This window comes from Theobroma cacao, chromosome 3 (genome assembly GCF_053813885.1).
Source record: "Theobroma cacao isolate CCN51 chromosome 3, ASM5381388v1, whole genome shotgun sequence".
NCBI classification, from domain to species: Eukaryota; Viridiplantae; Streptophyta; class Magnoliopsida; order Malvales; family Malvaceae; genus Theobroma; species Theobroma cacao.
Genome location: NC_142641.1, coordinates 900,087 through 927,439, shown reverse-complemented (window position 1 = coordinate 927,439; position 27,353 = coordinate 900,087). Strand labels below are relative to the sequence as shown.

Here is a 27,353-nt window from a genome sequence, read left to right as displayed (position 1 = left end):
ATTTTCCAGGCACTTTTCTTTTTAATCTTCAAGTGATGGTGGGTAATGAAAGACAGATCCCACCAACAAGTTCTAACCTCTCTAAAGCTGTACACTACAGACATTCATCCAAACAAAGATATATGAGACATTAGAAACTTGTAATTTTGATTTCCAATTCATCTCCAATACCAAAAAGGAGATTCTATTACCAATAATTTGAACAATGCAGTTTAATAAATGAAGCTGTTAATGGAAACAGCTTGGTAAGTTTCTAAACAAAGTACAGCCCATCAAAAGGGCCAACTATTTCCCAGTTGCAACCAGGGAGGAAGGCACACCTGTATGATTTAAGTGGAAAAGAATCAACATATACTTGGGGGAAACTATAAGCATTTCTGCTGAAATGCCTTCTCGGGATTGTTCCCATCAATCTCTGAGTGGTGAGGAAAATCATACGGCATTTCTGCAGCGGAAAGCCATGCTTCATTGAAAACTCTCACAAGTTCCTGGAAGACTACGGCATTGCCTTCTGGTGTCAGATGCAATCCATCCCTGATATAAATAACAAAAATATATTCAGAATGTACTCCATGTAACATTTTCCATCTACTGATCTAAATCTTAGTGGTGAGTCTTCTAACTGGATAGAGTATTTCTTTCTCAGGGATTTGGTGTGCCTAATTCCCCAAGAATTAAGTCGGTTTTAGCTACCATTAGAACTTACAAGGAAGGCACTTTTGATTTAACAAACCATCTCATCGAGAATGGAAAATTTAATTGAACTTGATTGGATATTGTCCAGTAGAAACAACTGTTGCAATGCGTATGCTTAACTTCTTTCACTAAGGATCTGGTCTTTAGATATAGAGTAGCAAGCTTCTAAAAGTAGTTTAGAATACCACAAACCTCAGATATTGTTTCTGCCAACCATCTGTTTCCTGCATCTTGGACCACAGATTGACGGATCGGAGACCCAGTTCCTCAGCCAACTCAACACACCCCCTTGCATAGACTCCTGCCATTTCATTTGTTCTCTCTGGCAATGTCATAGCTTTCTCACCGTAAGTTGCCCTGTAAAACCAAATTATTAATTATTTGAGTTCTGACATACTAAGAAGTAGTAACATTTTCATGACAACAGAACTCCTTATTACAGTTCGCCTGTGTCTTGAGTTGTTGAATTTTCAGGTTCCCTGGATCTCCAAGTCGGGGGACTTGGAAGTTCAGAATTGAAGGAACTTAAAATTATTTAGGTTCTCAGTTTTATTGGGTTCTCATTTTCCTCTTTCTGAGATTTTGCATAGCAGTGCTTTGTAGTAGTATGTTGATTATTGAAAGAAATGACAGAACATCGACAAAAGCATTATGGGTGAAGGTAACATATCGTGATATAATTAAGTTTTATGTTTGATAACTCTATTATATAATAGAGTTATCTCATGTATATTTGAAACTTAAATTAAGCCAAGTCCTCTAGTTTCTAAGTAATTTATAAGTAGTTTTTTATACTTTTTAGTAGTAATTTAATTTATGTTACGACATTTTTCATTTATACAATTTTAGTTTAAATTCTTGTTAAAATTCGTTATTTCAGTTTCTACTTAATTAATATTCTGATATTGAAGGATATGCAAGGACTTGGAACTTAAAATGTCAATGGATGGTGCAAATGGGCTTAAAAAGTTCTTTGAACATACTGCGATGTTTTGAACACAACTCGAGCTACAGAAGTCTGAACGAGGTGATTCTTTGACAGTTGGAAAGTCGAAGACCTACAACTTTGGTGTTTAGCACTTCACCTAGTTTGGAAGGGATCATAGCCAAGAATGCATTTGAAGAGAAAGGACTGCAACAGACTACACAGTGCAAGTTAGAGAATTCCTTGCTGCAACAAGAATTCATTTTGGTTGTGGTGAGAAACATGAAGAAACCAACCCCGAGTCAAACTTTCTCGCTGTAGTGAAATTCATTTTGGTTGCAGCAAGATTTTCAACAACTTAAATCCAAAAGTTTCTCATTGCAGCAAAAATCCATTTTCGTTGCAACGAGAACTCGTCATTTTATGAAAAAAAATCTGCACAGGTTTCTAGGGCTAGGGCTGAAAATGGGGGTATAAATACATATTTTTGAGCTGATAAAAGGGAGCTTTTGAAGAGCAATTTTTTAGGCAAACAAGAAAGCTTTCCACAAGGAGAAAAGAAGAGGAACCTTTGAAGATAAGCTTGACAAAGCTGCACTAAAAGAGTTTTCTCTCACTAGCTTTATTTTTCTCTTTCTAAATCTCCTTGTATAAATGCTTTATTTTGCTAAAATGTTGTTGTAGGCTATGGAAATGTTAGGGCTAAACTTTCCTTTCTATTTGTTGCAGTTCTTTCTCTTCAAATGCATTCTTGGCCATGATCCCTTTTAAACTGTGTAAAGTGCTAAACACCAAAGTTGTAACTCTGCCTCTCGGCTTTCCAACAGTTTAAAAATCATCTCGATCGGACTTCTGTAGCTCAAGTTGTGCTCAAAACATCACAACATAGTCAAAGACTTTTTTAAATTCACTTGCACCATCCATTGCCATTTAAGTTCCAAGTCCTTGCATACCTTTCAATATCAGAAGATTAAATAGATAAAGGCTAAAATGAGAAATTTTAACAAGAATTTAAGTTAAAATTGCATAAATGAAAAATATCATAATATAAATTAAACTATTACTAAAAAGTATAAAAAACTACCTAGGATTACTTATAAACTAGAAAACTTAGCTCAATTTAAGTTTCAAAAATGCATGAGATAACTCTATATAATAGAATTCCCATACCTCTAAAGTTAATATTTTGCTAGTCCTCGAGCAAAACTTTAAAGCAATAAAAGAAATATGAGAATTGAAAATACTAAATGACAATTCAATTGCACCAACTCAAAGATTACTTTTAATTATTCGTTCACAGCAAATCATAAATATTGTTCAAGTTCATGTCTCAACAAAATTGCAAAAGTTCATGTCTCAACAAAATTGCAAGCTCATTTTCAATTGGTTTTCCTTATGTGTGTGTAGAGTTCCTTGCAATTAACATCATGTCACTTGAATAGGTTCATACTCATACAAGAATTTAAATTAGTTAAGAGTTTCATAAGTTTGCTCTTCATTCTCTCTCCACTAATGTAGGCTAAAATTTAATCAAAGATTTTTAAGACTTTATCAACCTTGTAATGTATGGCTAGGGTTCAAGTAGGACATAAGATAATATATGACTCAAATTACCCTAAACACACTATTGTTTTAGGACCTAAGTAGAGCTTTTTACTTTTATTTTCCTAGTATATTTTTCTTCTTTTTCCTTTTCTCTTCTTTGTTCAACACTTTATTCGTTTTCTTGTTTTTCTCCTTTTTTTTCTATCAAAACTTGACACCCTCAAACTTTTTTTTTTTTTGTAATAGATAATGGGGTGAATATTTTTGCAAGATTATGAACTTTTTAACACAATATCACATTTCAACAATATGCCATTACTCAATACAAATATCCTAAAACAATAAATATGCTTAGGAGTGGGGTATGCAAAACTGGAAATATTTTTTATAAGGCTAAGCTAATTTATTATATGGTTAAACAAAGAAAAGGGAAAATTAAGACTCAAACGGGGTATACTATAGATAAAAATTATCTAGGTGGACTCGAAAGGCTCAACCGATCCAAAAATGACCTAAGTCATTTCCTTAATTAAATGTAGCTTAAAATTTTGCCTCAAAAAAAGGTAAAACAAATTCTAAAACTTAAGACTCTATTCAAAAATCCACATTTGCATAAACTTTCTCTAAATGATCAAAAATAATTAAAGCAAGAAACATGTGCTCAATAAAGTGAAAAAACACAATTTACAATGATGCTTAGCAATAAAGATCAATGCAATACTCACACAATATTCACATTCACTGAGAGCATAAAAATAAAAAAGTAATTATTTTTCTTCATTGGATAAGTAAATCTAAGCCATTGGTGCAATTAATTATCAAATCCAATATTTTCAAAAATTAAAATCAGCTAACTTAAACTAACTTGAAGTTTAAAAGCAAGAAATATAACAAACAAATAGAAACAAAGTTTAAAAATTGTAAACTCCCCCCCCCCCCCCCCTCCCCCCCCCAACTTAAATTTAACATTGTCCCTATTGTTAAAGAAAAGTTAAGAAAGGAATACTCTCCTTAAAAAAGACTATCTTTCCTCCTCCTCATCCTCATCACGAGCAGTATCCTTTGCGATGGGTGAAAAATTTATCTTGTCCACCCCCATATGCTCAGCGAAAGCATGAAACATCTGCTCTATGGTTCTCATTCGTCGCTTTAGACACTTTATTCTTTGTGGTAAGGTGAGTTTTGTGCTACGAGCTTAAGGTCTTAGCGGAGCAGATGAACTCGCACCAGCAGCTTGTTGTTAATAGACTTGCATTCTCTGTATGACCCCAAGATCCAATGGAGCTTTTGATTACATGATTTTTTCATTTCGGCTCTATTGTACTCCTGTTTGTTTGTACAAAGTGATGATGAGCGACGGATACCATAGATCATCCCTACTAGAACTAGCAGTATACAAAATATTAGTGAAAAGTAATTGACAAACGTTAAGGGATTTAGTTGAAAGGATGGCGTATATCAAGATTGCTCTATCTTTGGTCACATCACGCGTATACTTGATTCGTAACATCTTGACTGCAACGAAGTGGTGTCAAACTTTATATTCGCTTTTCAGTGCACTTGCCTTGAAAGTTGTTAAACCTCATAACTAATCTCCATGTAGTCCTAAGGTTACCAAGCAAGTTAATCACCTCTTCTAAATTCACCTCTCCATTAACATATTGAGTGTACTAATCATTCTCAATATTCTAAGTGTTGTAGAATCAATTAATGGTGTGGTTATCAAATTTTACCCTTTTTTCCCAACAAAAATGCCATTATATTCTTGTGTTCTACTACATTGGCATAAAATTCTCTTGCTTCTAGTATGATTGATGCCTCAGGTTGAGTACAAAAGGGTTTTCCATCTCCTCTCCTCAATTATATCCACAATATCACTATAACAGATATAAGGCAAGTCAATACCTCTTTAAAAAACTAGAGATTTATTTAGCAATGATTGTGTGTGACGTTGAAATGCTGCTTCCGACACAAATTTTGCTTTATCAAAATCACTACTGCTAGTTTTAGCTCTTTTTGGGACCATGGTTCTCAAATCTCACACATCAAGATTAATCCACAACACTCCTAAATTTCACCAAATAATTCCACAATAATCCACAAGTGAATGAAATCTCTTCGAACCTCTTACCATAGTCAACAATTCACTAATACATTAAATTCTCATAAACCCATACAACCTAAATTATTCAAAATTGATAACTAACAATTTCCACAATTCCACCAAAATTCACCAAACTTGAACGTAATGCTAATATTATAGAAACTAAGCAATGCCCATCAAGAATTATCACATATAATTAGCACACGAGCATTTGGCTTATTGGTTGGTGTATTATCCCCCTGCCTAAAGAGCAGGGTTCAAATTCCCCTTCCCCCAATTATAAAAAAAAAATTATCACATAAAATTTTTTCAACCATCACTTTTCTTGAAAATCAAAATTTTGGCAAAAACTTAAGATTTACTTACCAAAAATCTGCACTTTGATGAAGAGAAATTTGAAAACAATTCTTGAATCTTATGTTTTGAAGTAACATTTTGTGTTTGTGGAAGGTTTAACTGAATGGCTGATGAAAATTTTGGATTTTTGTAAAGAGGATTTTGAGAATATGGAGTGCCATTTGTAGGGAAAAAAGAGTACCATTTGATAACTACACCACTAATCGGTTTTACAACACCCTAGATATTGAGAGTGATGAGTACACTTAATATGTTAATGGAAAGGTGGATTTAGAAGAGATGATTAATTTGCTTAGTAACCTTGAGACTACATGAAGATTAGTTAAGGGGAGCAACTTTCAAGGCAAGTACATTGACAAGCAAATATAAAGTTTGACACCACGTCGTTGCAGCCAAGATGTTGCCAATCGAGCAAACAAGTGATGTCACCAAAGATAGAGCAATCTTGATATATGCCATCCTCTAAATCCCTTAACGTTGGTCAATTGCTTTTCACTAACATTTGCATACTATTAGTTCTAGTAGGATGGCCTATGATATCTATTGCTCATCACCGTTTTATGTAAACAAGCGGGAATACAATGGAGTCGAGATGAAAAAATCATGCAATCAAAAGCTCCATTGGATCTTGAGATCGTACGGAGAATGCAAATTCATCAACAACAAGCTGTTGGTGTGAGTTCATCTACTCTGCCAAGACCTTTAGCTCATAGCACCAAACTCACCATGTCACAAAGAATGAGTTCATCTAGAGTAACGAATGGGAACCATGAAGCACATGTTTCGTGCTTTTGCCGAGCATATGAAGATGGACATGACAAATGTTCTACCCATTACAGAGGATACCATTAGTAATAAAGATGACGAGGACGAAAAGGAGGAAAACAAGTCTTTTTAAAGGAGAGTATTCTTTTCTTTACTTTTTTTTAACATTGGGGACAATGTTAAATTTAAGTTCAAGGGGGAAAGTTTGGAATTTTTAAACTTTGCTTTTATTTGCTTGTTATATTTCTTACTTTTAAATTTCAAATTAGTTCAAGTTAACTTATTTTAATTTTTGAAAATATTGGATTTGATAATTAATAGCACAAATGGCTTAGATTTACTTATCCAATGAAGAAAAATAATTACCTTTTTATTTTTATGCTCTTAGTGAATGTGAATATTGTGTGAATATTATGTTGATCTCTATTGCTAAGCATCATTGTAAATTGTGTTTTTTTCACTTTTTTGAGTACATGTTTCTTACTTTAAGTAATTGTAATCATTTAAAGAAAATTTATGCAAATGTGAATTTTTGAATGAAGTCTTGAATTTTAGAATTTGTTTTAGTTTCTCTTAAGGTGAAATTTTAGGCTACACTTAATTAGGAAAATTATTTAGGCTATCTTTGGACCAGTTAGGTCTTTCGAGCCCATTTAGACAATTTTTATCCATAATATACCCCATTTGAGCCTAAATATTTCCTCCTTTCTATTTAACCACATAATAAATTAGCTTAATCTTGTAAAGAATCTTTCCAATTTTGCATAACCCACTCCTAAGCATATCTATTGTTTTAAGACATTTATATTGAGCTAATGGCATATTGTTGAAAGGTGATACTGTGTTGAAAAGTTCATAATATTGCAAAAATATTCACCTTACTCTCTATTACAAAAAAAAAAAAAAAACAAGTGTTGGGGTGTGAAATTGTGATATAAAAAAAGAGAAAAACAAAAAAAAAATATACTGGGTAATCAAAAGTAAGAAGTTCTACATAGGTCCTAAAACAATGATGTGTTCAAGAAAATTTGAGCCACACATTACCTTATATCCTACCTAGACCCCAACCATACATTACAAACTTGACAAAGTCCTAAGGATCTTCAATTGAGTGTTAACTTATATCAGTGGAGAGAGAAATGAATTTAGCTTATGAAACTCTTAACTAATTTAAATTCTTGCATGAGCATAAACCTATACGAGTAACATGGTGTTTATTTTAAGGAACTTCACACACAAAGAGAAAACCAATTGAAAATGAGCTTGCCATTTTGTTGAGACATGCACTTGAACAATATTTATGATTTGCTATGAGTATGGAAAATAAGACAATTGACGAGGAATTAAAAGTAATCTTTAAAATGGTGTAGTTGAATTGTCATTTAGTGTTTTCAATTCTCATATTCCTTTTATTGCTTTAAAATTTTGCTTGAGGACTAGCAAAATATTAAGTTTGAGGATGTGGTAGCTCTATTATATAGAGTTATGTCATACATATTTAGAACTTAAATTGAGCCAACTCCTCTAGTTTATAAGTAATCCATTCATAGTTTTTTATGCTCTTCAATAGTAGTTTAATTTATGTTATGACATTTTTCATTTATATAATTTTAGCTTAAATTCTCATTAAAATTTCTCATTTTAGCCTCTACTTATTTAATCTTCTGATATTGAAGGATGTGCAAAGACTTGGAACTTAAATGGCAATGGATAGTGCAGGTGGACTTAAGTAGGTCTCTGAACATGCAGTGATGTTTTGAGCACAACTCAAGCTATAGAAGTCCAATCGAGGTGATTCTTGGATCGCTGGAAAGCCGAGAGGAAGAGCTACAACTTTGGTGTTCAACACTTCATCCAATTTGGACAGGATCATGGCCATGAATGTATATGAAGAGAAAGGATTATAATAGATGCAAAGTGCAAGTCAGAGAGTTTCTTGCTGCAATTAGAATCCATTTTGGCTGCAGCAAGAGCCAAGAAACATGAAGAAACCAACCCCAAGTCAGAAACTTTCTCGCTACAGTGAGATATATTTTGGTTGTAGCTGCAGCGAGATTTTCAGCAACTTAAGTCAAAGTTTCTTATTGCAGTGAGAAACATGAAGAAGCAGTCCTAAGTCAAAGAGTTTCCCGCTACAACTAGAATTCATTTTCATTGCAATGAGAACACGTCATTTAATGAAAAAAACATCTGCATGGGTTTCCAGGGTTAGGACTGAAAGTGGGAGTACAAATATATATTTTTGAGTTGAGAAAATGGAGGTTTTGAAGAGCAATGTTCTAAGGCAAAAAAGGAAGCTTTTCACAAAGAGGAAAGAAAAGGAATCTTTAAAGAGAAGCTTGACAAAGCTGCACTAAAAGAATTCTCTCACTAGCTTTATTTTTCTCTCTCTAAATCTCCTTGTATAAATGCTTTGTTTTACTAAAATTTTGTTATGGGCTATGAAAATGTTAGGCTAAACTTTCCTTTCTAGGATTATGGTGGAGATTAATGTATAGTTTGGATGCTTGATTGACTATTACTTTTTTGTATGGAATATTTAGTGTTTATTTAAATCAATATTTATTTCTCATTTTATTGACTGATTATCAATAAGATGAGTTTGAGTTTTTAGATAAGACTTAACAAAGTCCAAAAGGACCATGGTTTGAGTAATATATGATCATTATAATTTAGAATTAATTGGGTGATTTGTTAATAGGGTAGACATACACCTAATAACCATATACAGTCAATTATAGGACCTACACTTAAGGAACTTAATTAATTAGCTATAGACATATGGAGAATTAAATTAAGTTAGATCATTGTGCGATACCTTGACAGAGTATCGTACATACTTAAGGATCCTAGGCTAGCATCAGTTTTTTTATAAAAATAGGTAATTAGTCAATCTTAAGTCCAAATGAAGCATTAATTAAAGCCTTAATCTTAGGTCTTTCTCTGTTGTTTCCAAATTAAATTTACTTGCAATTCTAGTTTAACTTTAGTTGATTAGATTTCATTTTCACCAATTCTCAATTATCAACTCTTGGATAGAATTAGTTTAGTTTGAAATTAGTAATTAGCAATATAATTAGAGATAATTCCTCAAGAGATCGACACTATATTTACCACTTTATTACTTGTTGCAACATGTCTACTTGTGTGCTATTTAAACTCGACAACAATGTTGCTAATGATATTGCCAATGTCACAGAGATAATGTAATGAAACTCATGAAAACCAGAGTAGTTCTTTGGTTGAGATGTGGTATGGCTGGGTTGTTGATAGTTTTAGGGTGCTAGAGAAAAGATGAATTCAATATGGAAGATTGGAAGCAACATGTTGGTCTTGTAGTTGCAATGCATGGATGGAGTAGCAACATTGTTCTGGTGGAATTTGGGCAATGAAAGTTGTGGACCAGTTAGGATTTGTAACAAAATAATCTTGGAATAAGTAAGCTAGGGATGTTGGAAGTGTCAACTAGAACATGAAAATGAGGCTCAAGAGGTAACAGTTTTAGTAACTAACAAGGAAGGTAAAGAAGCAATATAGTGTTACAGTGGCAAAAGGCTTAGTGAAGGACAATGAATGTCTTATTTTCAGAAGTAATGGTTTCTGTCTAAGAGTAATGTTGAGAACCTAGCAGAAAAAATGGACCACAATGAACCTTACACGCACAAATATGACAACCAAAACAAAATGAAAAAGAAAGGTTGATGACAGAAATGATAACAACATATGTTGTTATACGTAATAAAAAGACCACATAATCTGAAAAAAGGTTAAAAAGAAGAAAAAGAACTCAAAAAATGCCTTGTTGTACCGTGCATATGCCATGCGCCCTTCCTCATCAATAGGTGGTGGAGTTATCAGCACAATAAGCATGGTGGGTGAGCATTCCTACAACCAGAAAATAATGATAAAGTGAGAACCATGCAAATTATGAGAACAACAACCCTCTATCACTTTTCTATTCATTACTTTCCAATACACCTTGAATCACCATTCACAAGTATGGGTTTCATAATTCATGGATGGATCTTACACATGTGAATGATGATGATAGGTGCATTGGAAAGTAATTGAGGGGAAGCCAATCCGTAAATTTATTCCTCAAGTTTTAATATACTCTACTTAAAATAAGCATAACACAAAAACAATTGAAAATTCTAGAGAGAAATGTGAATAATTTTTAAAGAGACAGTGTAACACCCTGTACCCTTGTTTAACAGTCTATAAGACCCTATCGATAAAACAAAGGGTCACTTGACGTAAATTTAAGTGTCGAAGAACAGTGACGGGTGAAAAAAAATATTTTAGAATAAAATAATAAATAAAATATTAATATTTTATATTAGTCAGGAAAGAGGGTTATATGACTAATTTAAGTAGGGAAGAAGAAGTGAGGAAGGATTTTGGAAAAAAAACGACGACAGTCGTACCCGCGTGTCTTTATTAAATAAAGTTAACGCGAGTAAGTAAATATTTAAATATTATGGTGATACCGCGTTGAAATGCAAACTTTATATTTTGTTTGCACACGTGTAAAGAAAGAAAAATAGAATGAAATTAAAATTTAAAATGTGTTGGAAGGACCAACTTGTAAAAGATGAAAGTTTGAAAGGTTACATGGTAAATAAAGTAAAGTTGAGGGCTTATGTGTAATTTTAATATTTAGAGGCTAATGAAATATTATTGGATGATATGGTGGCATTAAAAGGAAATGCATGTGAAATGAAATGCAAATGAAATGAAAGGAATAAATAAAGAAAGGAAAATTCATGACATGATATGTGATTAAAAGAAAAATAAAGAAATAAAAATAATGAAAGTGGCAGATGGAGAAAAACATTTTAAGGTTTGCCATGTGAATTAAAACATAAAATAAGTGAAGAAAAATCAAAAGAAGACATGGATCCTTGGGCTAGCCGCCCATGTGAACAAGATGGAGAGAAAAAACAAGTTTAAAAAAATAAAATAAAGAAAGTAAAGGAAACATTGTGTGTGTGATGGTAGAGGAAGTAAAAATATTTATGCAATGTGACTTAATGCATAAAGTAATGAAAGGAAAAGCCAACAAAATAATAAAAAAAGGATTGAATAGGAACAAGCCGGCCATGAAAAGAAAAAAATGATGGAAAAGGTGAGACTTTAGGCAATTCGCCCATAGGTGACAAATAATAAAATAAGAAAAACCATTTTAAGGCTATGCTTTTGAGAAGTCCGCCCATATCCAAGAAGAAAAGAGAAAAGATAAGAAGGAAAGGAAAGAAAGAAAAAAAGAAAAAAAGAGAAAGGAAGCAAGGTTCGGTTAGAAAAGCTAGAGAAAACCCGAGAGGTTTTTCCTCCCACCCACACGCCATTGTTGTGATTCAAGGAGAGCTTGGAGGTTTGGCTTAAAGATTTCAAGGTAAAGAAGATAGAAATTGTTAGTTTGATAGAATATTTACCTTTCAAACCGATTATAATGTGTGAAAATATTTGTGGCAGCAAGAGCAAATCGTGCATGTTGGTGGATCACAAGAAATGAGAGATTTCTTGATTTTAATCTCAAGTTGAATTATTGAGTAAAGCAAAAGTGTCAAAAGAGGAAGTGAGCTATGGTGGAGTGTCGAATCAGGTACGAAGTGACCGACGAATAGGATTAGTTATATACGCGCACAAATCAATAGCAAGGTAGCGTCTCGCTATTTCAAGGTGAGTAAGAGGTGTATATTTTAAAACTTCCATAGTGTTATATATATATGTGTGTGTGTGTGTGTGTGTGTATATATTTAAATGTGATGATTTTCTTTAAACGCAAAATTATGGAAAGCATGAGCTGTTAGAATTCTAGGAGTTTGTGAATGCTTAAATGATTGTAAATGTTTTGATTATATATAAGCTAGATACGTAAAGTGTTTTTAAACCATGATCTTTGTTTTATCAAATATACTTTAATGTTTGTATGTGGTTTGCATTCTTGAAGAAAATATGTGTTCACCATGCGAACTTATACTTTAACTTCATGCAACGATTTTATGTTAAAAAGCTTGTAAGGGTTTTAAAATGAGTTTTTGAAAGCATAACTCTATTTTTAACTGGTTTACTAAACCAAGAGATTCGAGAGTAAGCTGGCTGTTACTTCGATTATGTAGAATCCTCGTGCACGAGTGAGCTTTAGTTAGAGAACCTTTAGGTCATCGACGGGCGATTAGGCATGGCGGGAGCCACGGCCTGTGATATATATAAGTGGCTAGGCCACCGGTAATATACGCGATTGCGACCGCTTGACTTCTCCGATGTCGGTCAACATCGTCGAGACTACTATGGCATGTGGGATCCGTGGAGCGAGGCTCCCGAATGTTAAGGAAGATGTGTTAGAGGAAAATTTTTCGGATATTAAAATGATGCCAATAGTTAACGAATTTGAAGATGTGTTCCCAGATGAATTGTCAAGGTTGCCCCTATAACAAAAAGTTGAGTTTTACATTAGTTTGATTCCTGGCACGGAACCAATATCTGAAGTTCCATATCGAATGGCACCGGCAGAAATACAAGTACTGTGAGAGCAATTACAAAAGTTAAGGGAAAAATGATTTAAAACCACATCGGGAAATAAATCGAGGAGCTGTCGAATTCTTATAGTTCTCACCATGCGTAGAAAACATGAGTGTAAAAACCCAAAGAAACCTTACTCTCGAGTAAGAAACGAAGTAAAATAAAACCCGTGGTTCCTCTATCACGTAATAACATCCGAGAGCCTCGCTCCACCGGATCTCACATGCCATAGCAATCTCGACGATGTTGGCCGACATCGGAGAAATAAAGCGATCGCAACCGCGTATATCACTGGTGGCCTAGTCATGTATATAAATCACAGGCTGTGGTCACTAAACCTGACAATTTTGAACACAACACATTAACACAACACGAGAAGACTCGAGTTAAACAGGTTTTGGGTTTAGTCTTAACGTGTTTCATGTTTAATCGTATCTGACACGTTAAGACACGAAAATTTTCATGTCTTAATGAGTCAGACACGACAAACACGTTTAAACATGTTTACTTAATTGGTTATCTTGTTTAATCGTGTTATCATGTTTAAACGTGTATACGTGATACATTTATTAACCTCTTAAAAATTAATAGTTAAAAACTATTTTAACCTTATATAAATAATTTTAAATAATTATTTTATTAAAATTTTTTATTTTATAAAAGGTATAATGTAATTATACATGTTCAACCCTAATTTTTAACTTTTGGTGATTATTTGATGTTATTATTATTTTTGTTTTATTATAATTATAGATTTTAAATTTAAATAATAAAATTATATTTAATTATAAATATTTTTATTTAATCGTGTTAAACATGTTAATCGTGTTAAACGTGCTAATCGTGTTATTAATCATGTCGTATCGTATATTGACACGTTTAATAAACGAGTTAATCATGTCGTGTCGTGTTACACGTGTATTAAACGTGTATGTGTACGTGTTTTAAATTTAAGACACGAATATTAAACGTGTCATGTTCGTGTTTAACCTTAACGTATTTCGTGTTTAATTGTGTCTAATCGTGTTAACGTGTTAACACGAATTGCCAAGTCTAGTGGCCCTTGCCAAGCCTAACCACCCGTCGACAACCCAAAAGTTCTCTAAATATAGCTCACTCGTGCACGAGGGTCACACTTATCCGAAGTAACAACCGACCTACTTTGAAATCTTTCGATTTAGTAAACCATTCAAAAATAGAGTTATGCTTTCAAAAACTCATTTCAAAACCCTTACAAGCTTTCTATCATAAAATCGTTACATGAAATTAAAGTATGAGTTCGCATGGTGAATACATATTTTCTTTAAGAATGCAAGCCTAACACAAACATTAAGGTAAATTTGGTAAGAAAAAGATCATGGTATAAAGGCTTGTTTCTCACTTTAAAAACACTTTACGTATCTAGCTTATATATAATCAAAACATTTACAATCATTTAAGTATTCACAAACTCCTAGAATTCTATCAGCTCATGTTTTTCATAATTTTGCATTTAAAAAAAATCATCACATTTAAATATATATATATATATATATATATATAATTATGGAAGTTTTAAAATAGGCATCCCCTACTCACCTCGAAATAGCGAGACGTTACCTCGCTATTGATTCGTGTGCGTAGATAACTAATCTTATTTGTCGATCACTTTTTACCTCGTCCAGCACTCCACCACAGCTCATTTCCTCTTTTTACACTTTTTCTTTACTCAATAACTCAACTTGAGCTTAAAATCAAGAAATCTCCTATTTCTTGTGATCCACCAACATGTACAATTTTCTCTTGCTACCACAAACATTTTCACATATTATAATCGGTTTAAAAAGTAAATATTCTATCAAACTAACAATTTCTACCTTCCTTACCTTGAAATCTTTAAGTCAAACCTCCAAGCTCTCATTGAATCACAATAATGGCATGTGGGTGGGAAAAACCTCTCAATTTTGCTTTAGCTCTTCCAACTGAACCTTCCTTCCTTTCTCTCTTTTTCTTTCTTTCTTTCTTTCTTTCCTTTCCTTTCTCTTTTCTTTCTGTCATTCTTCTCCTTTCTCTTTTCTTTCTGTCCTTTTTCTCCTTTCTCTTTTCTTCTTGGATATAGGCGGACTTCTCAAAGGTATAGCCTTAAAATGGTTTTTTTTTATTTTATTATTTGTCACCCATGAGCGAATTGCCCAAAGTCTCACCTTTTTCGTCATTTTTTTCTTTTCATGGCTGACTTGTTCCTATACAATCCTTTTTCTATTATTTTGTTAACTTTTCCTTTCACTACTTTATGCATTAAATCACATGGCACAAATATTTTTACTTCCTCCACCGCCAATCACACAATGCTTCCTTTACTTTCATTATTTTATTTTTTTAACTTGTCTTTTCTCTCCATCTTGTTCACATAGGCGACTAGCCCAAGAATCCATTTCTTCTTTTGACTTTTCTTCACTTATTTTATATTTTAATTCACATGGCACGTCTTGAAATGTTTTTCTCCATCCGTCACTTTCATTTTTTTTTATTTCTTTATTTTTCCTTTAATCACATATCATGTCATGAAATTTCCTTTCTTTATTCATTCCCTTCATTTCATTTGCATTTCATTTCACATGCATTTTCTTTTAATGCCACCATATCATCCAATAATATTTCATTAACCTCTAAATATTAAAATTACACATAAGTTCTCAACTTTTCTTTATTTACCGTGTAACCCTCCAAACTTTCATCTTTTACAATTTGATCATTTCAACACGTTTTAAATTTCAATTTCCTTCTATCTTTCTTCCTTTACACGTGTGCAAACAAAATATAAAGTTTACACTTCAACGCAATATCACCATAATATTTAAATATTTATTTACCCACACTAACTTTATTTAATAAAGACACGCAAGCACGATTATCATCGTTTTTCTCCAAAATCCTTTCTCACTTCTTCTCTCCCACTTAAATTAGTCATATAAACCTCATTCCTTACTAATATAAAATAATAAATAAAATATTAATATTTTAATATTATTTTATTCATAAAATATTATTTTATTTTAAAATATTTTTTTCACTCGTCACCGCTATTCGGCACTTAAGTAACCCTTTGTCTTATCGATAGGATTTTTTAGACTGCTAAACGAGGGTACGAGATGTTACAGACAATCCTTAAGTAGAGAAATGTGTCATCCACCACATCAAGAGCTCTGTTATAAGCAGACAGTCCTAACTCCTACGTAGGGCTCTTGCTAAAATCTCAGCAACTGACCAGAAAAAATAAGATAAAAGAAAATACAAACATCAACAAGCTAGGCAACAACCCTTTTACTCAATAAAGATAAACAGTTGCTGGCTTTAATCATTTATTAATAGCCTATAGTTTAGAATTACGACCATCAATATTGCTCCTCCTGTATGTGAAGGTTAACTTGTAGGTTTCTTTTAGCAACACACTCTCCGTTTTGTTCTCATAATGCTAAGAAAGCTTGTTGGAAAATGCAGAATGAAGTATGTGTAGATCATGCATGTCAATTGCTGAAACATATAAAAATTAATTAAAGCTTTAAAGAATACACATATCGGATCTGGAAGATGCCCTGCTACAATGGCTGCTTAAAAGTACTAGTGAAAAAGGGGAAAACCGAACCTTCAAATGATTTACAATTTTTCTGAGGTTCTCCTTGTACTCTTCTACAGGGACATGCTGCCTTTCACTGTTTCTCCCTAAATGAGCTGCATCATTAGCCCCAAAGAAAATTGTGGCAGCAACTGGAGGTTTCGCAGAGCCCTAAGAGGAACAAGATAGATCTAAAAGACTAGTACATAATATCTAGTGCAGCAATTATGTTTAAACCAAAACTAAAAAAAGAAACTTTGTTTAGGGGGGTGGACAAGCAAATATATGGCTATCATCAGTGAAATGAAAGTATCTCCAGCAAGGCAGCAACACGAGATCAATGAACAACAACAATATAAATTAAGAGAGAGAGAGAGAGAGGTAAGTCCCCTGACTTCAATGACTATCAGAAATCTGTTATAAACTGAACAGTTTGATCCGCAAATGCACAGCAATGAGTCGTACGTACCATCATTCTATCCTCAAATCCATAAACATAAGGACTAGAACTTTGTTTCTTTACCAGCGCAGTTGAGTTCTCATTTCTCCCACTTAATAAATCAGGATTAAATTAATCTGTAGAGATCTATCCCTCATTCTAAGAACATCAAACAAAGTTCACAACCACAATCTAAAAACCTCACATTTCTAAAACAACAAAGTTTAACAGATCAACAACCCCATCTGCAGATCCACAACAGTAGTTCCAAACAAATAAAAAACAAAAACAAAAAAGTTAAGAACTTTACCAGAGGGAAGAGATGATGCAACAAGAACAAAGCCCATCTGCTGTTGTATCCACCATACCCACGAACTAAAACATCAGCCTATTATTAAAAAAAATCACAAGAACAGTAAAAGGACTCAAATTTGAAGGATGGGTCGTTTCCAAAAAGCAAGAAAATTACGAAAAATGTTGAACCTTGCGAGAGTAGGTGTCAGCAAGAGAAGCACCCCAACCGCCTGATCTAAAAGATTGTTGTGTTATTGAATCTCCAAATAGAACTATGTTTGGTCTCATTTTCCTTTAGTCTTCTTTTCTTCCTGATGCCCTCACCCCGTGCTATATACACAAGACAACGAAAAAAGAACAAATATTTAGTAGGAAACCACCAACTAGTAACTAGGCATCTGAGTTAGGGACCATATCACCTGCCGGTCTTTTCGCTACAAGCATACAATTTCCTTAGCTGGACCAACCAAAACTTGCCATGTGACAAAGTGCCAAATCATTAAACTTTAAAGACATGTTCCAATATGTTATCTTCTTAAAAAGCTTTGATCTTGGATTTATGGGTTTCTTTCATGTTAAAACTTAAAATCTTCCAGAGGGCCTTCTGCTAATCTTCCAAAGGGAGAAAGTGCTGATGATGAACGTCTGAAATGTGAGTTTGGGGGTTAAAAATAAGTTGACATCTCTGTTTATGTGGCAAGTCATGGTTGGTTCAACTGATTGAAATTGTAAGATTGTAGGGAAGGAAAAGAGTTGCGGGTATCTACGTTCGTGAGTCGTCCCTCTTGACTCGATTCTGTACGAGGATTACCGCCGTTTTTTAACGGTCTTTCCCTTCCTCGACCCTGTACGCAACGTTTTCCAATGCTTGTGTGTGTCCGCGGGCCTAAACCTTCTTCGATATCTCAGGCAGAGCTCGACCAAATTTGGGCCTTGAAAATCTTAGTTTAAGCCTAATTTTTTTCGTTCTTACATTGTGCTTTATTATCCTTTGAAAGGGTTGGATTTCTTTTCTGATAATAAGAGAAAATTTTGCTGATATCATGGCGTGCTACGTTTGATCTTTGCTGACATGAACACAGATATTAAATCTTCCACGTTTGATGAAGTTTCCACTACCTTGATATCAAGTTTCAATGGGGAACCGGATAAGAGAATCAAATCTGTCTTTATACAGATACCGAATGAAAGTCACTTCGGGGCCCCTTCCACTAAACAGCAAGATATGGTGCAAGAAATTGTAGGCTTACCAGGCCAATAGTTTCTTCATGTATGAACTAAAACTGGGAAACTAACTGAAAGAAAAACAAATCTTGTTACATGGAAGGATTTCAATATAGGAACTAGTGCCGGATGTCTTTGTTACATATAAGATTTTAGGATATCTTTACTTTAATTGACGTAAGATTTCTTTTATCATCACTTCAGTAGATTTCGATATAGGTACTCCCTTTAAAAGGGGGGTCTTTAATCTGGTCTGGTCATCAATCTATAGGAGTACAAAATGCATAATTGAAAGATGAACAAATAATGGAATGATAAGACAAACTAAGAACAAGCTTGGAGCCCCCTATGTACAAGTAGCAGAGATAGTGGAAGACTAGTTTACTTACCACTAGCAAGTGTCCCCTAGCTACTTAGCATAATGGATAGTCCAATCCTCCTCATTTCTGTGTGAATCATCCTTTCCACTGTCTTCATACTACAGTTTATGATCCTTCATAGTGGCATTTGTCAGACATTTGTGGAAAGCATTACAAGTGAAAGAAAAAAGGAAAAAGTGAACAAGCAGGAATTCAAGGAGAAAAGAAAAGACAATCACATAAACCAGGAACAGTGGAAAATTTCCGAAATCAGTACGAAAATGTACTTGTTTTCCACTAATTCATTACATTACCCTGGCAAAAAAGGAACATTCTTTGAGATGAGAATCGGGCATCCCTTGCATTTAAACTGCTGAAGGGAACATCCGGCTAAGACAATAATTAAAAACTTAGAATCTTGTTCTGCTGAGAAGAGTTCCCAACTGTTATGTGGATCTCTTGTCGGGAAATTGGATTTTCTCATCAACAAATCGATGATATTTGCACTGAATAACTGTACAATCATCATGCCTAAATCATGATGAGATAAATAACAAAGATTCACATCCAGAATAGCTAAAGCATATGCTCCCTTTGCTACATTAAAGAGATTCCACACTCATTATCCAAAGACTATAGTCCAAAGCCCGATGGATATAAAGTTCATCTGCATTTATCAGTGCACTACTGCTTTGTAAGGATGCTTTAAGGTAAAAGTTTGCCCCCTAAGAGAATCTCATTTAAAGAGTTTCGACTATAAGTATTAACACGGAGACGAAATGCACCTGTTCTGCCTTCCCTCTGCTGTAATATGAAACATGTTGGACCTTTATTTTTCAGCTTAACGTAGTCATGCTGCATGACTCGGTCTGTCCCTGTGATCTTAAGACCCTATAAACTTAACCACGAAAAGAAAGCAAAGCATAAGCACAATTAAAATAATCTGGGCATTTCTGGGGCTCTGCTGCAAAACTTTTCAAACCAGTATTTCTTCAAGACACCTCTGATATAATGTTTGACCAATTGCAATAAAGAAATGGATAATTTACCTGAAAGTTCTGACCAAATATTTGCATCATTGTGCAAAAATAACATCTCTAACGAGTAATAGATATGAAAATTGCAAAGAAGATGACCAAGTAGTATATTGTTTATCTTCAAGGCAATGCATCAGATTATCTGAATTGCCATACTAGAAAATCTCATCATTTTAATAAAATATGTTAAATCATAAGGCTCCCAAATCAATCGGACAGTCAGGCAGATAAACAGAATTTGATCTACATGTGTTTGGATATTTTATTTGCAGTTACAGGACGTCTTTGCTATTCTTTCTTTCAATGCTTTTAAGGCTTTCATGAAAGAACACGAGAAGTAAGATCAAACAAGAAATTCAAGCTACCATACGTGATAGTGAAATAAACACATATTCCATTATATTGGGAGATACAATTAAACACCCTATCGTTAGACGGAACTGGAAAACACACTGAAAAGATAACACCACTTACATGAACTAAGCACAAGACCTCTCGAGTGCCATTGACATAAACTCACTACTAACCAGAATTACAAATGAAGGTTTTTTAGCTTGACAACGAAGCATTGCTGCTTTGTCCAAGTGTAGATGGTCCAGGACTGGGAGTTTGCTTGAATTCTAATCCCTTTTCAGTCAAGCTGGGGCTTATTTCCCCCCTCAGTTGGCTAATCCGTGGACTACGTGCCCTTTGGGAGATCCGTGGGCTGTAAGCAGGTTTTATGTCCCCCAGTGAAGTTGGAGTTGCACTTGATATTTTAGGACTCTGTGAACGGCGGATTTCTCCACGGCTTCTTGTGATAATTTCATCTAGAATTTCTGCACCATCAATATTGTTAGTCCTTGCCTGAAGTTCCTGGTCCTGTTCAGTTTACAAAACATCATGCATTAGAATTCTCCGGGAAGATCTCAGATCATAGTGTGATCCATAAAAAAATTGTAAAAGAGAGATCAATTCATATTGAAAATATCGATATTTCCTAAAGCAATCCAAACAGTTGCAACTGTGCATACAGCAGCAGATACAAGGCACAACCATACTTATATCTAAATAAATTACACATAACATTAATATAAGTACACTTACTACCCTTTCTATTTAAAAGATCCATGAGAAAAAATGGCAGAGGGCAGGTACAAATAACTGGGCAAAACCAACACTTATTGCAACCTGAGCTACAAAGAAATCTATGATGAACTAAAGAGAGGTTCAGAGAACATACTTCAAATGTCCTGTTGTAGGCAATGGCTGGAGCTTCCTCATATTCTGCAGCATCAAGGTCTTGAAGATGTGCACCTTTGAAAAACTTGGGGAGCACATATTGCCGCACTGGCACAAGAAGCATGATCAAAAGTGGGAAGAGGACTCCAGCTATTGGGATCCATGTTATGCCAAAGCATACAAGCAAATAAACAGTCTGGAAAAAGGTAAAGGTGGCAATTGTTTTGAAAGGCACAGTCTCAACAAAGGTTGCATGATACTCCTCCAACACCCTGACACATCAGATACTGGAATTTAGATGTCTAATCTTCCAAAAATAATAATGATAAGTTGAAGTATGGACATTGTTACTTAAAAAAAAAAAATAGCGAACTTTTAAGATTATTCATCTTTGTTGAGCAATGATGTGAAAAATTAATGTCTATATACATGACAGTTTTATGATAAAGCTGCAATGTGAAATGAACAGAGAGAAGAAGATTTTGAGTAGAACTGGAGATAATGATTAACAAAGTAAAAAGGAGTTTATATTCTAGAACCCAGGGCAAGAATCCTGTGCTAAAAGCAACAGGAGCTAGATTTGGCTGGCTTTATGAACAAAACCCCCGGTACTCAAAAAACTAAGCAGAAAGTACAAGGAGAAAAAAAACACATACTTGTATCTTCGACTTGGAGCAGTGAAAAGCAATAATATCCTCTCCCAAAATTGATTCCCAGGCAAGCTTTCAATGGCCATGAAAGCAAAATAACCCCAAAGAACAGAAGTGGGTATCTTCTTAAGAAGAGGCATAGCAGCAATGCAACCAGCAACCATCAATGACTGAAGCAGGTTACTGAGACGTTGTTCTTTGACTTCAACAGGTAAAAGCTCATCAATTTCCTTATCCACGTCAAAAATGGCCTCGTCAACAGGTGCATCAATGTAGCCAGTACTTGAGGCCAGTTGGATAGTGGATTCTTTCAGTTCTTTCAGTCCCTATTTAAATAAAGGTGAGGGGCAAACAGGGATTATAATAGATGAAGTAAATGAAAATGATGAATACAAATTAATCTACCAGAGTGGATGGAAGTTGATAGACAAGTGGAGTCTGCATTTCATTGTATGCCTCTTGCATGCTCCGATAAACTTGACTCAGGTTTGAATTTTTACTTATACTTTTCCGTGCTGTTGACACAAGCTTATTACGCAAAAGCTGTCACCAATAAGACAAAAGAATCAATCACAGTGATATACATAAGAAAGGAGGACTAACAAAATAATAACAATGAAAAGGCTTTGTCTGCCTTAATAGGAAAGATAATGAAAATGTGGTAGGAAACTGGAAATCATGCTCCCATATTGTCCAAGCTCCTTGTTTTACCCTCAGGAGTTCACCAGGTGAACTCGATTCCATTTTCAGAACTTTGAGAAAAAATTTTAACAAAACGAAATAAAGAAGGGAAAGACAAAGAAGAGTAGGGTCAATTTATAGCCTCATATAGAAGGATAGAATGAAATTTCACTTAATTGATGATAGAGATCTCACTAAATTATAAGATCTCTGAAAAACTGGTTACATTTATATATTATCAAGAACTAGTAACTATCTATTACCTGATGTTTCAGGGTTGCTAAGCTTTTTGTGTGCATTGGAGATTGTGGAATAACACCATTGGATGGCGGAATGCCAATAAGACCACATAATATAACCTGGTCAAAACCACATTGAGTGTTAAGGAAAAAAAAAACTTTCAGCAGATAAAATCTGCATTTGTTACTATATTTGAACTTTCTTAATAGGTACATCATTCTAAAAACTGTATCCCAATACAATGCCGCACCAGAAAACCCAAGAGAAGAAGGTCATAATGGTATGAAGGTGGCTTTTTCAGATTGAACTCTTTCTGTTGAGCAAGTTGTGATGCTACACTGTGATCAAAATAGTAAAGCACAGCAATCATCGTTGCCGGAATAAATGCTCCAACTATGTAAAGAGGGGGCACATTCAACATTTCCTGAACAATCGAAAAAATGAGTCTCTTTCCAGGTTTTGTAGAAAATTTAACAAAAAAATTTAGCTCTAATGAAAAAAAAAAAAAAGGGGGGAGTGAATCGATACTAAACTATAAAACCACAGAGGAATCACCTTGATCACTGTCCAATTAGAGTATGCACCAGGAGACCATGGGTTTGGACTGAAAAGACGCCTTGGAATCCCTCTTGGAATATGATTAACAGGTATGTAAGATGCAGCAGTCCACACAAGCACCATAAGTGGCACCCCGTAATCTGCTATAAAACCTCGAACCCAGCCTATCAAAAATAAGATGTGCAAATCAGTATAAGATACTAAGATATTAAAAATTTGGCCTTCTTCCAACCAGGGGACTGAATAAGGTGATAACTTAATTAATGAAGGAAAGAGCTAGGACACACTTGCATGGTTATTAAACTATCCTTTCAATGGCCAAAACACAGATAACGCCATCCTCCAAATCCCTTATGGAAAGAGTTGGAATGCAGTAATCCAGTACCTGTTCCATAGCGCCAGGATCTTGCTTTACGGCTCCTTAGTGCAGTGAGAAGAAGGCCGAAGGACAGAACTAGTGCAAACATTCCATTGCCAAATCGCCAAGAAGGTCGCAATGCTGTTTGATCAGGATTTTCTCTTGCGGGAATGCCAAACTCCTCCACAACTCCCTGTAGGATTAGATTCATTATGTACTAAAATGAAAGAGTTCTATCACAGTTTTGGAAGAGAGCACAGGAGAAAAGCGCTGGTACTTTTGAATTTGAAATAACATAAAAAATAGAATTCAAGAAACCCAAATTAACTACTGGCACATAAAAGCATGTTCATAATCATTTCAACTCTCCTGATTCTAAGAACAGATCATTTCATATTAATCTTAGCAACCTGAGGATACTCACCCGAATAGCTTGCTGCATGAAAAGCATTGCAATTAGTAGACCAAATAATTCACCAGCAACACGTGTAAATCGATTTATTATAGAACATGCTCCTAGAATTGCCAATAAGAAAAGCAAAAGTGCTGTCCACACACAAACCCTGAGAACCCATCAAAGTAAAGAAAACAACTCAGTGCCACCAGAAAATCTATCTGGTTCAGTACTTAAGTATGCTGAGAATCTAACAAATACCATCCTGCCCAAGCTAAGAAGAGTTTATGCCCCAAATCCTTTCGGTCCTTCACAAAGTTGTACATAAATGTATACATCAACACTGTTGGCTCTGCAACGCCAAGAATGAGCAGGGGCTGCCCTCCAACAACCGAGTGAATGATGCCACAAAGTGCTGTTGATGCAAGAGTTTGTACTGCGGTCAAGCTTCCATCTGAAACAACAATAAAGCATCTCTTAATATCATGACTGACATAGAAGAACATGCAAATATACATGTGTCTAGTTTCTAGTTACCTGTATTTCTTTCCAGCTGCTCCCCAAAAGATATTACTGGAATTGCTGAAGCGAAGAATATATATGTTGTTGGAGCAAGGATCCTAAGTGATCAAAAACAAATATATCGATTATAACTTCAAAAAGATTGTAGTTTTTGCAATAATGATGTTTCATAAGAGCATATTGTATCCCATACATGAACAGAGATGAGCAATGAAAGTTACAAACCTGATACCTGCTCGGAAGCCACCAGTCCAATCTTGCTTGTAGCATAAAAGCCTTCCTTTCAGGTCATTCTTGATTCCACGGAGTGGAACAAAAGTTTCTTCCATGGTAGCTCAATATTGTTCAGACAAGAACGTTTTTCTTTTCGAAGTCTTTTCTTATTTAGATTGACAGATAACTAAAGAAGACAGAATACAAGACACAACACACTGACAAAGATTAAAGCACTCGAGAGGCCAGTATGGTAACTAAACTTGCATAAGCTAAGCTAAGCTGGGAAATTATGGACAGAAGGACAAGAATTGGCTGATCATGTTTGGAATTAAGAAGAAAAAAATATGTGTATTTATCATTTCTGCTATGTATAACCGACCCTTGGTAAGGCCTGCAACTAAATATCTAGAATAAAAGAAATTTACATTTTCAAAGAATTTATAAAGAATGATTGGGGAGTATATTGCTATGACGGATGAAAAGAATCAAATTAGATACGAATCAAAGCACCAAAATTCAATTTGTGGGTAGAAAGTCAAGGATGCTAACGAGCAAATGCCATGGTGAATTTGAGAAAGATCTTAGTTAACGGAGAGAAACGATGCTCTCCATATCTTTCAGATCTTAACTAACGATCAAATTCAACAAAACTTAGATCCATAATCACTTCTTCTTTACCTCATTGTTCAAAAAAGAGAAAGAGAAGCTTTCTTGACATGAACTAAATCCCGCCAAAAGTTTACCAACAAGAACAAAAGGTACAATTAGATATGATAAATTACATGGTATAATCTTACATGCTCAAAAACCAGGCAGAAATCTCAGTCAAGCTAAAAGTTTTAAGAGTTCGAAAGCAAGTACCAGAAAATTAGCGAAAACCCATCACTGTAAACTCCATTTGGGATCGTCTAAATCAAACTGAAGCAAATGGGCATTAACAAAATCCACGAAGAAACCTTTAAGATCAGAAAAAAAAAAAAAAACTGCCAGTGGAACAAGATTAACGAGAACCCATGATTGGACTCATATCAACAACTTTAAACCAGCTTTGAGGAAATGGACATTAATCAAACAGAGAAAGGAAGCAAAAAAGACAACTTGATCAAGTTACATTATAGAAAAAGAGACCCTTTTGAAGGAAGAACACTAAACAATTACAAAAAGAAGCAAACAAGGAGAGCAGTTGAGAGGTATAGTTTTGCAGTTACAGCTTAAAGGAGCAAGAGTGCAGAGAACATATATATAAGGAGTAAGAGGTAAGAAGACAAGGAAGGGAGAGAAAGGTTTTCAGAAGTAGCCAAGAAAAAGGTTGGAGTTGAGGAAAGCTATTAATGAGGGAAGTAAATAAACAGAGAATTGTTGAAGAGGTTTTTGGCAAACAAACTCTGCAATGAGGGAGGATTTTTGGCGTGAATCGAGATAGTGTGTGGTGACTAAGCATAAATAAACTCTTTTCAGATATGAATAAAAACAAATCATCAGCAATATCATGACAGAGAGAGAGAAAGAGAGAGAGAGAGAGTGGACTAACGGTTGCTGAGAGAACTGGGAAGAAAAAGGAAAAGAAGAATTAGACAATTTAAGCTTGATGTAATCCTGAGGGGGAAAAATGGAATGAAAATTATAACTGAAAACAGTCAATCATAAAGCAGCCGTTTTTGCATTGGGAAGAGCTTTTATAGTACTAGCAGTAATCTCAGTCTCAGTACAACATTTTTGAACAATTTTCCCTCTGTAACTTTCTCTATGTTTACTCTGCTGCATCAAACGAAGTTTGATTCTTTGCCCCTTGAGCTTAATGCAGATTATTATTATTGCAACGAGTTTTATCCTCAAATCTTGTTTTCACTCCACAGAGCCATGAATTTTGGCCTAATGATTACTTTTATTTCGTTTGCCTTCATTTTTCTTCTTCTTCGTCTTCTTCTTCTTTAAGGAAATTTGAAGATTTGAAGACTGTACAGTGAAATCAATATACCAACAACAAATTGAAATCGATCCGTGTGGTCTACCTTGGGTGCTCCATCATTAAAGTTCAGTTTGAATAATACTTTTTAAACAACTGAGTGATCAGAGTTAATTTATACCATAAACATGTAATCAGCTATCCATTTTGGGCTGACTTCTGCTTTGCTTTTCTTGCCCCTTGGTAAAGGGAAACGTTTAATCGCAATAAGGAGGAGAGGCTGGGAGGGGGGCTTTCAGATCTGAGGGTCAGACAAAAATAATGATGCAACCCAAAGGTTACTGCTGTATGCTGTAATAGGAAAGGGACTGATAAAGACTAAATTTAAGGAACAATTTGGACAAATTGATTTGTCCAAGTTAGCCTTACATCTTAGGGAAATAACAATGAACCCTTGCAACCCCACCTTGGCCCCTCTCCATCCCCCCACCATAAGTTTCATAATTTTTCTGCATGGTATCAGAGCTTACGACATGTACATTACCAGGCTTATCTATGAGTTATAATCACTGATTTTACATAAACCCGGTGATTGTTTTAAAATTACAGAACCAGATTTAAAGGATTATAGAAATGGCAATTGATCAAGTTTGTTCTCTTGCAAATGCAAACAAAAATGAAAGAGAAGTTTCTCTTGCAATTTCACCACACTCAGAAGGACAACCTGGGAAGTCACACAGAT

At 34.6% G+C, this 27,353-nt stretch overlaps 2 protein-coding genes across 3 annotated transcripts; both read right to left on the bottom strand.

The window, feature by feature from the left end:
* Positions 1-126: 126 nt before the first annotated feature.
* LOC18603920 (SGNH hydrolase-type esterase superfamily protein) lies at positions 127-17,594 on the bottom strand. 2 transcript variants are annotated; one of them, XM_018118194.2, is made up of 6 exons: positions 17,435-17,594; positions 17,262-17,339; positions 16,543-16,683; positions 10,180-10,277; positions 889-1,053; positions 127-534 (listed from the first exon to the last, which is right to left on the bottom strand). In XM_018118194.2, exons 1-6 carry the CDS (start codon positions 17,531-17,533, stop codon positions 366-368), a joined length of 750 nt encoding a protein of 249 aa, XP_017973683.2. In that variant the 5' UTR covers positions 17,534-17,594; the 3' UTR covers positions 127-365. The 2 variants fall into 2 exon arrangements, with proteins under 2 accessions (XP_017973683.2, XP_017973684.2); XM_018118195.2 differs by having other exon boundaries at positions 10,201-10,277.
* A 2,642-nt stretch (positions 17,595-20,236) lies between these two features.
* On the bottom strand, positions 20,237-26,197 carry LOC18603919 (putative boron transporter 2). The gene is made up of 12 exons (XM_018117975.2): positions 24,715-26,197; positions 24,505-24,587; positions 24,229-24,421; positions 23,998-24,136; positions 23,601-23,766; positions 23,213-23,379; positions 22,908-23,081; positions 22,681-22,776; positions 22,142-22,279; positions 21,743-22,062; positions 21,088-21,358; positions 20,237-20,726 (listed from the first exon to the last, which is right to left on the bottom strand). Exons 1-12 carry the CDS (start codon positions 24,816-24,818, stop codon positions 20,415-20,417), a joined length of 2,163 nt encoding a protein of 720 aa, XP_017973464.1. The 5' UTR covers positions 24,819-26,197; the 3' UTR covers positions 20,237-20,414.
* Between the last annotated feature and the right edge of the window lie 1,156 nt (positions 26,198-27,353).

Bases quoted from the DNA above. Each gene is read 5' to 3' on its own strand.
- LOC18603920 (XM_018118194.2), bottom strand. From the start codon at position 17,533: ATGAGACCAAACATAGTTCTATTTGGAGATTCAATAACACAACAATCT. The intron at 1,054-10,179 runs GTTCTTTTTCTT...TTGGTTTTACAG, and splicing joins TACAACAAGGCATTTTTTGA to GGCAACTTACGGTGAGAAAG. The intron at 535-888 runs GTTTGTGGTATT...TATTTATATCAG, and splicing joins TGGCAGAAACAATATCTGAG to GGATGGATTGCATCTGACAC.
- LOC18603919 (XM_018117975.2), bottom strand. From the start codon at position 24,818: ATGGAAGAAACTTTTGTTCCACTCCGTGGAATCAAGAATGACCTGAAA. The intron at 24,137-24,228 runs GTATTTGTTAGA...ATGGGTTCTCAG, and splicing joins TTCTTAGCTTGGGCAGGATG to GGTTTGTGTGTGGACAGCAC. The intron at 23,380-23,600 runs GTACTGGATTAC...TATTTTTGATAG, and splicing joins ATCCTGGCGCTATGGAACAG to GCTGGGTTCGAGGTTTTATA.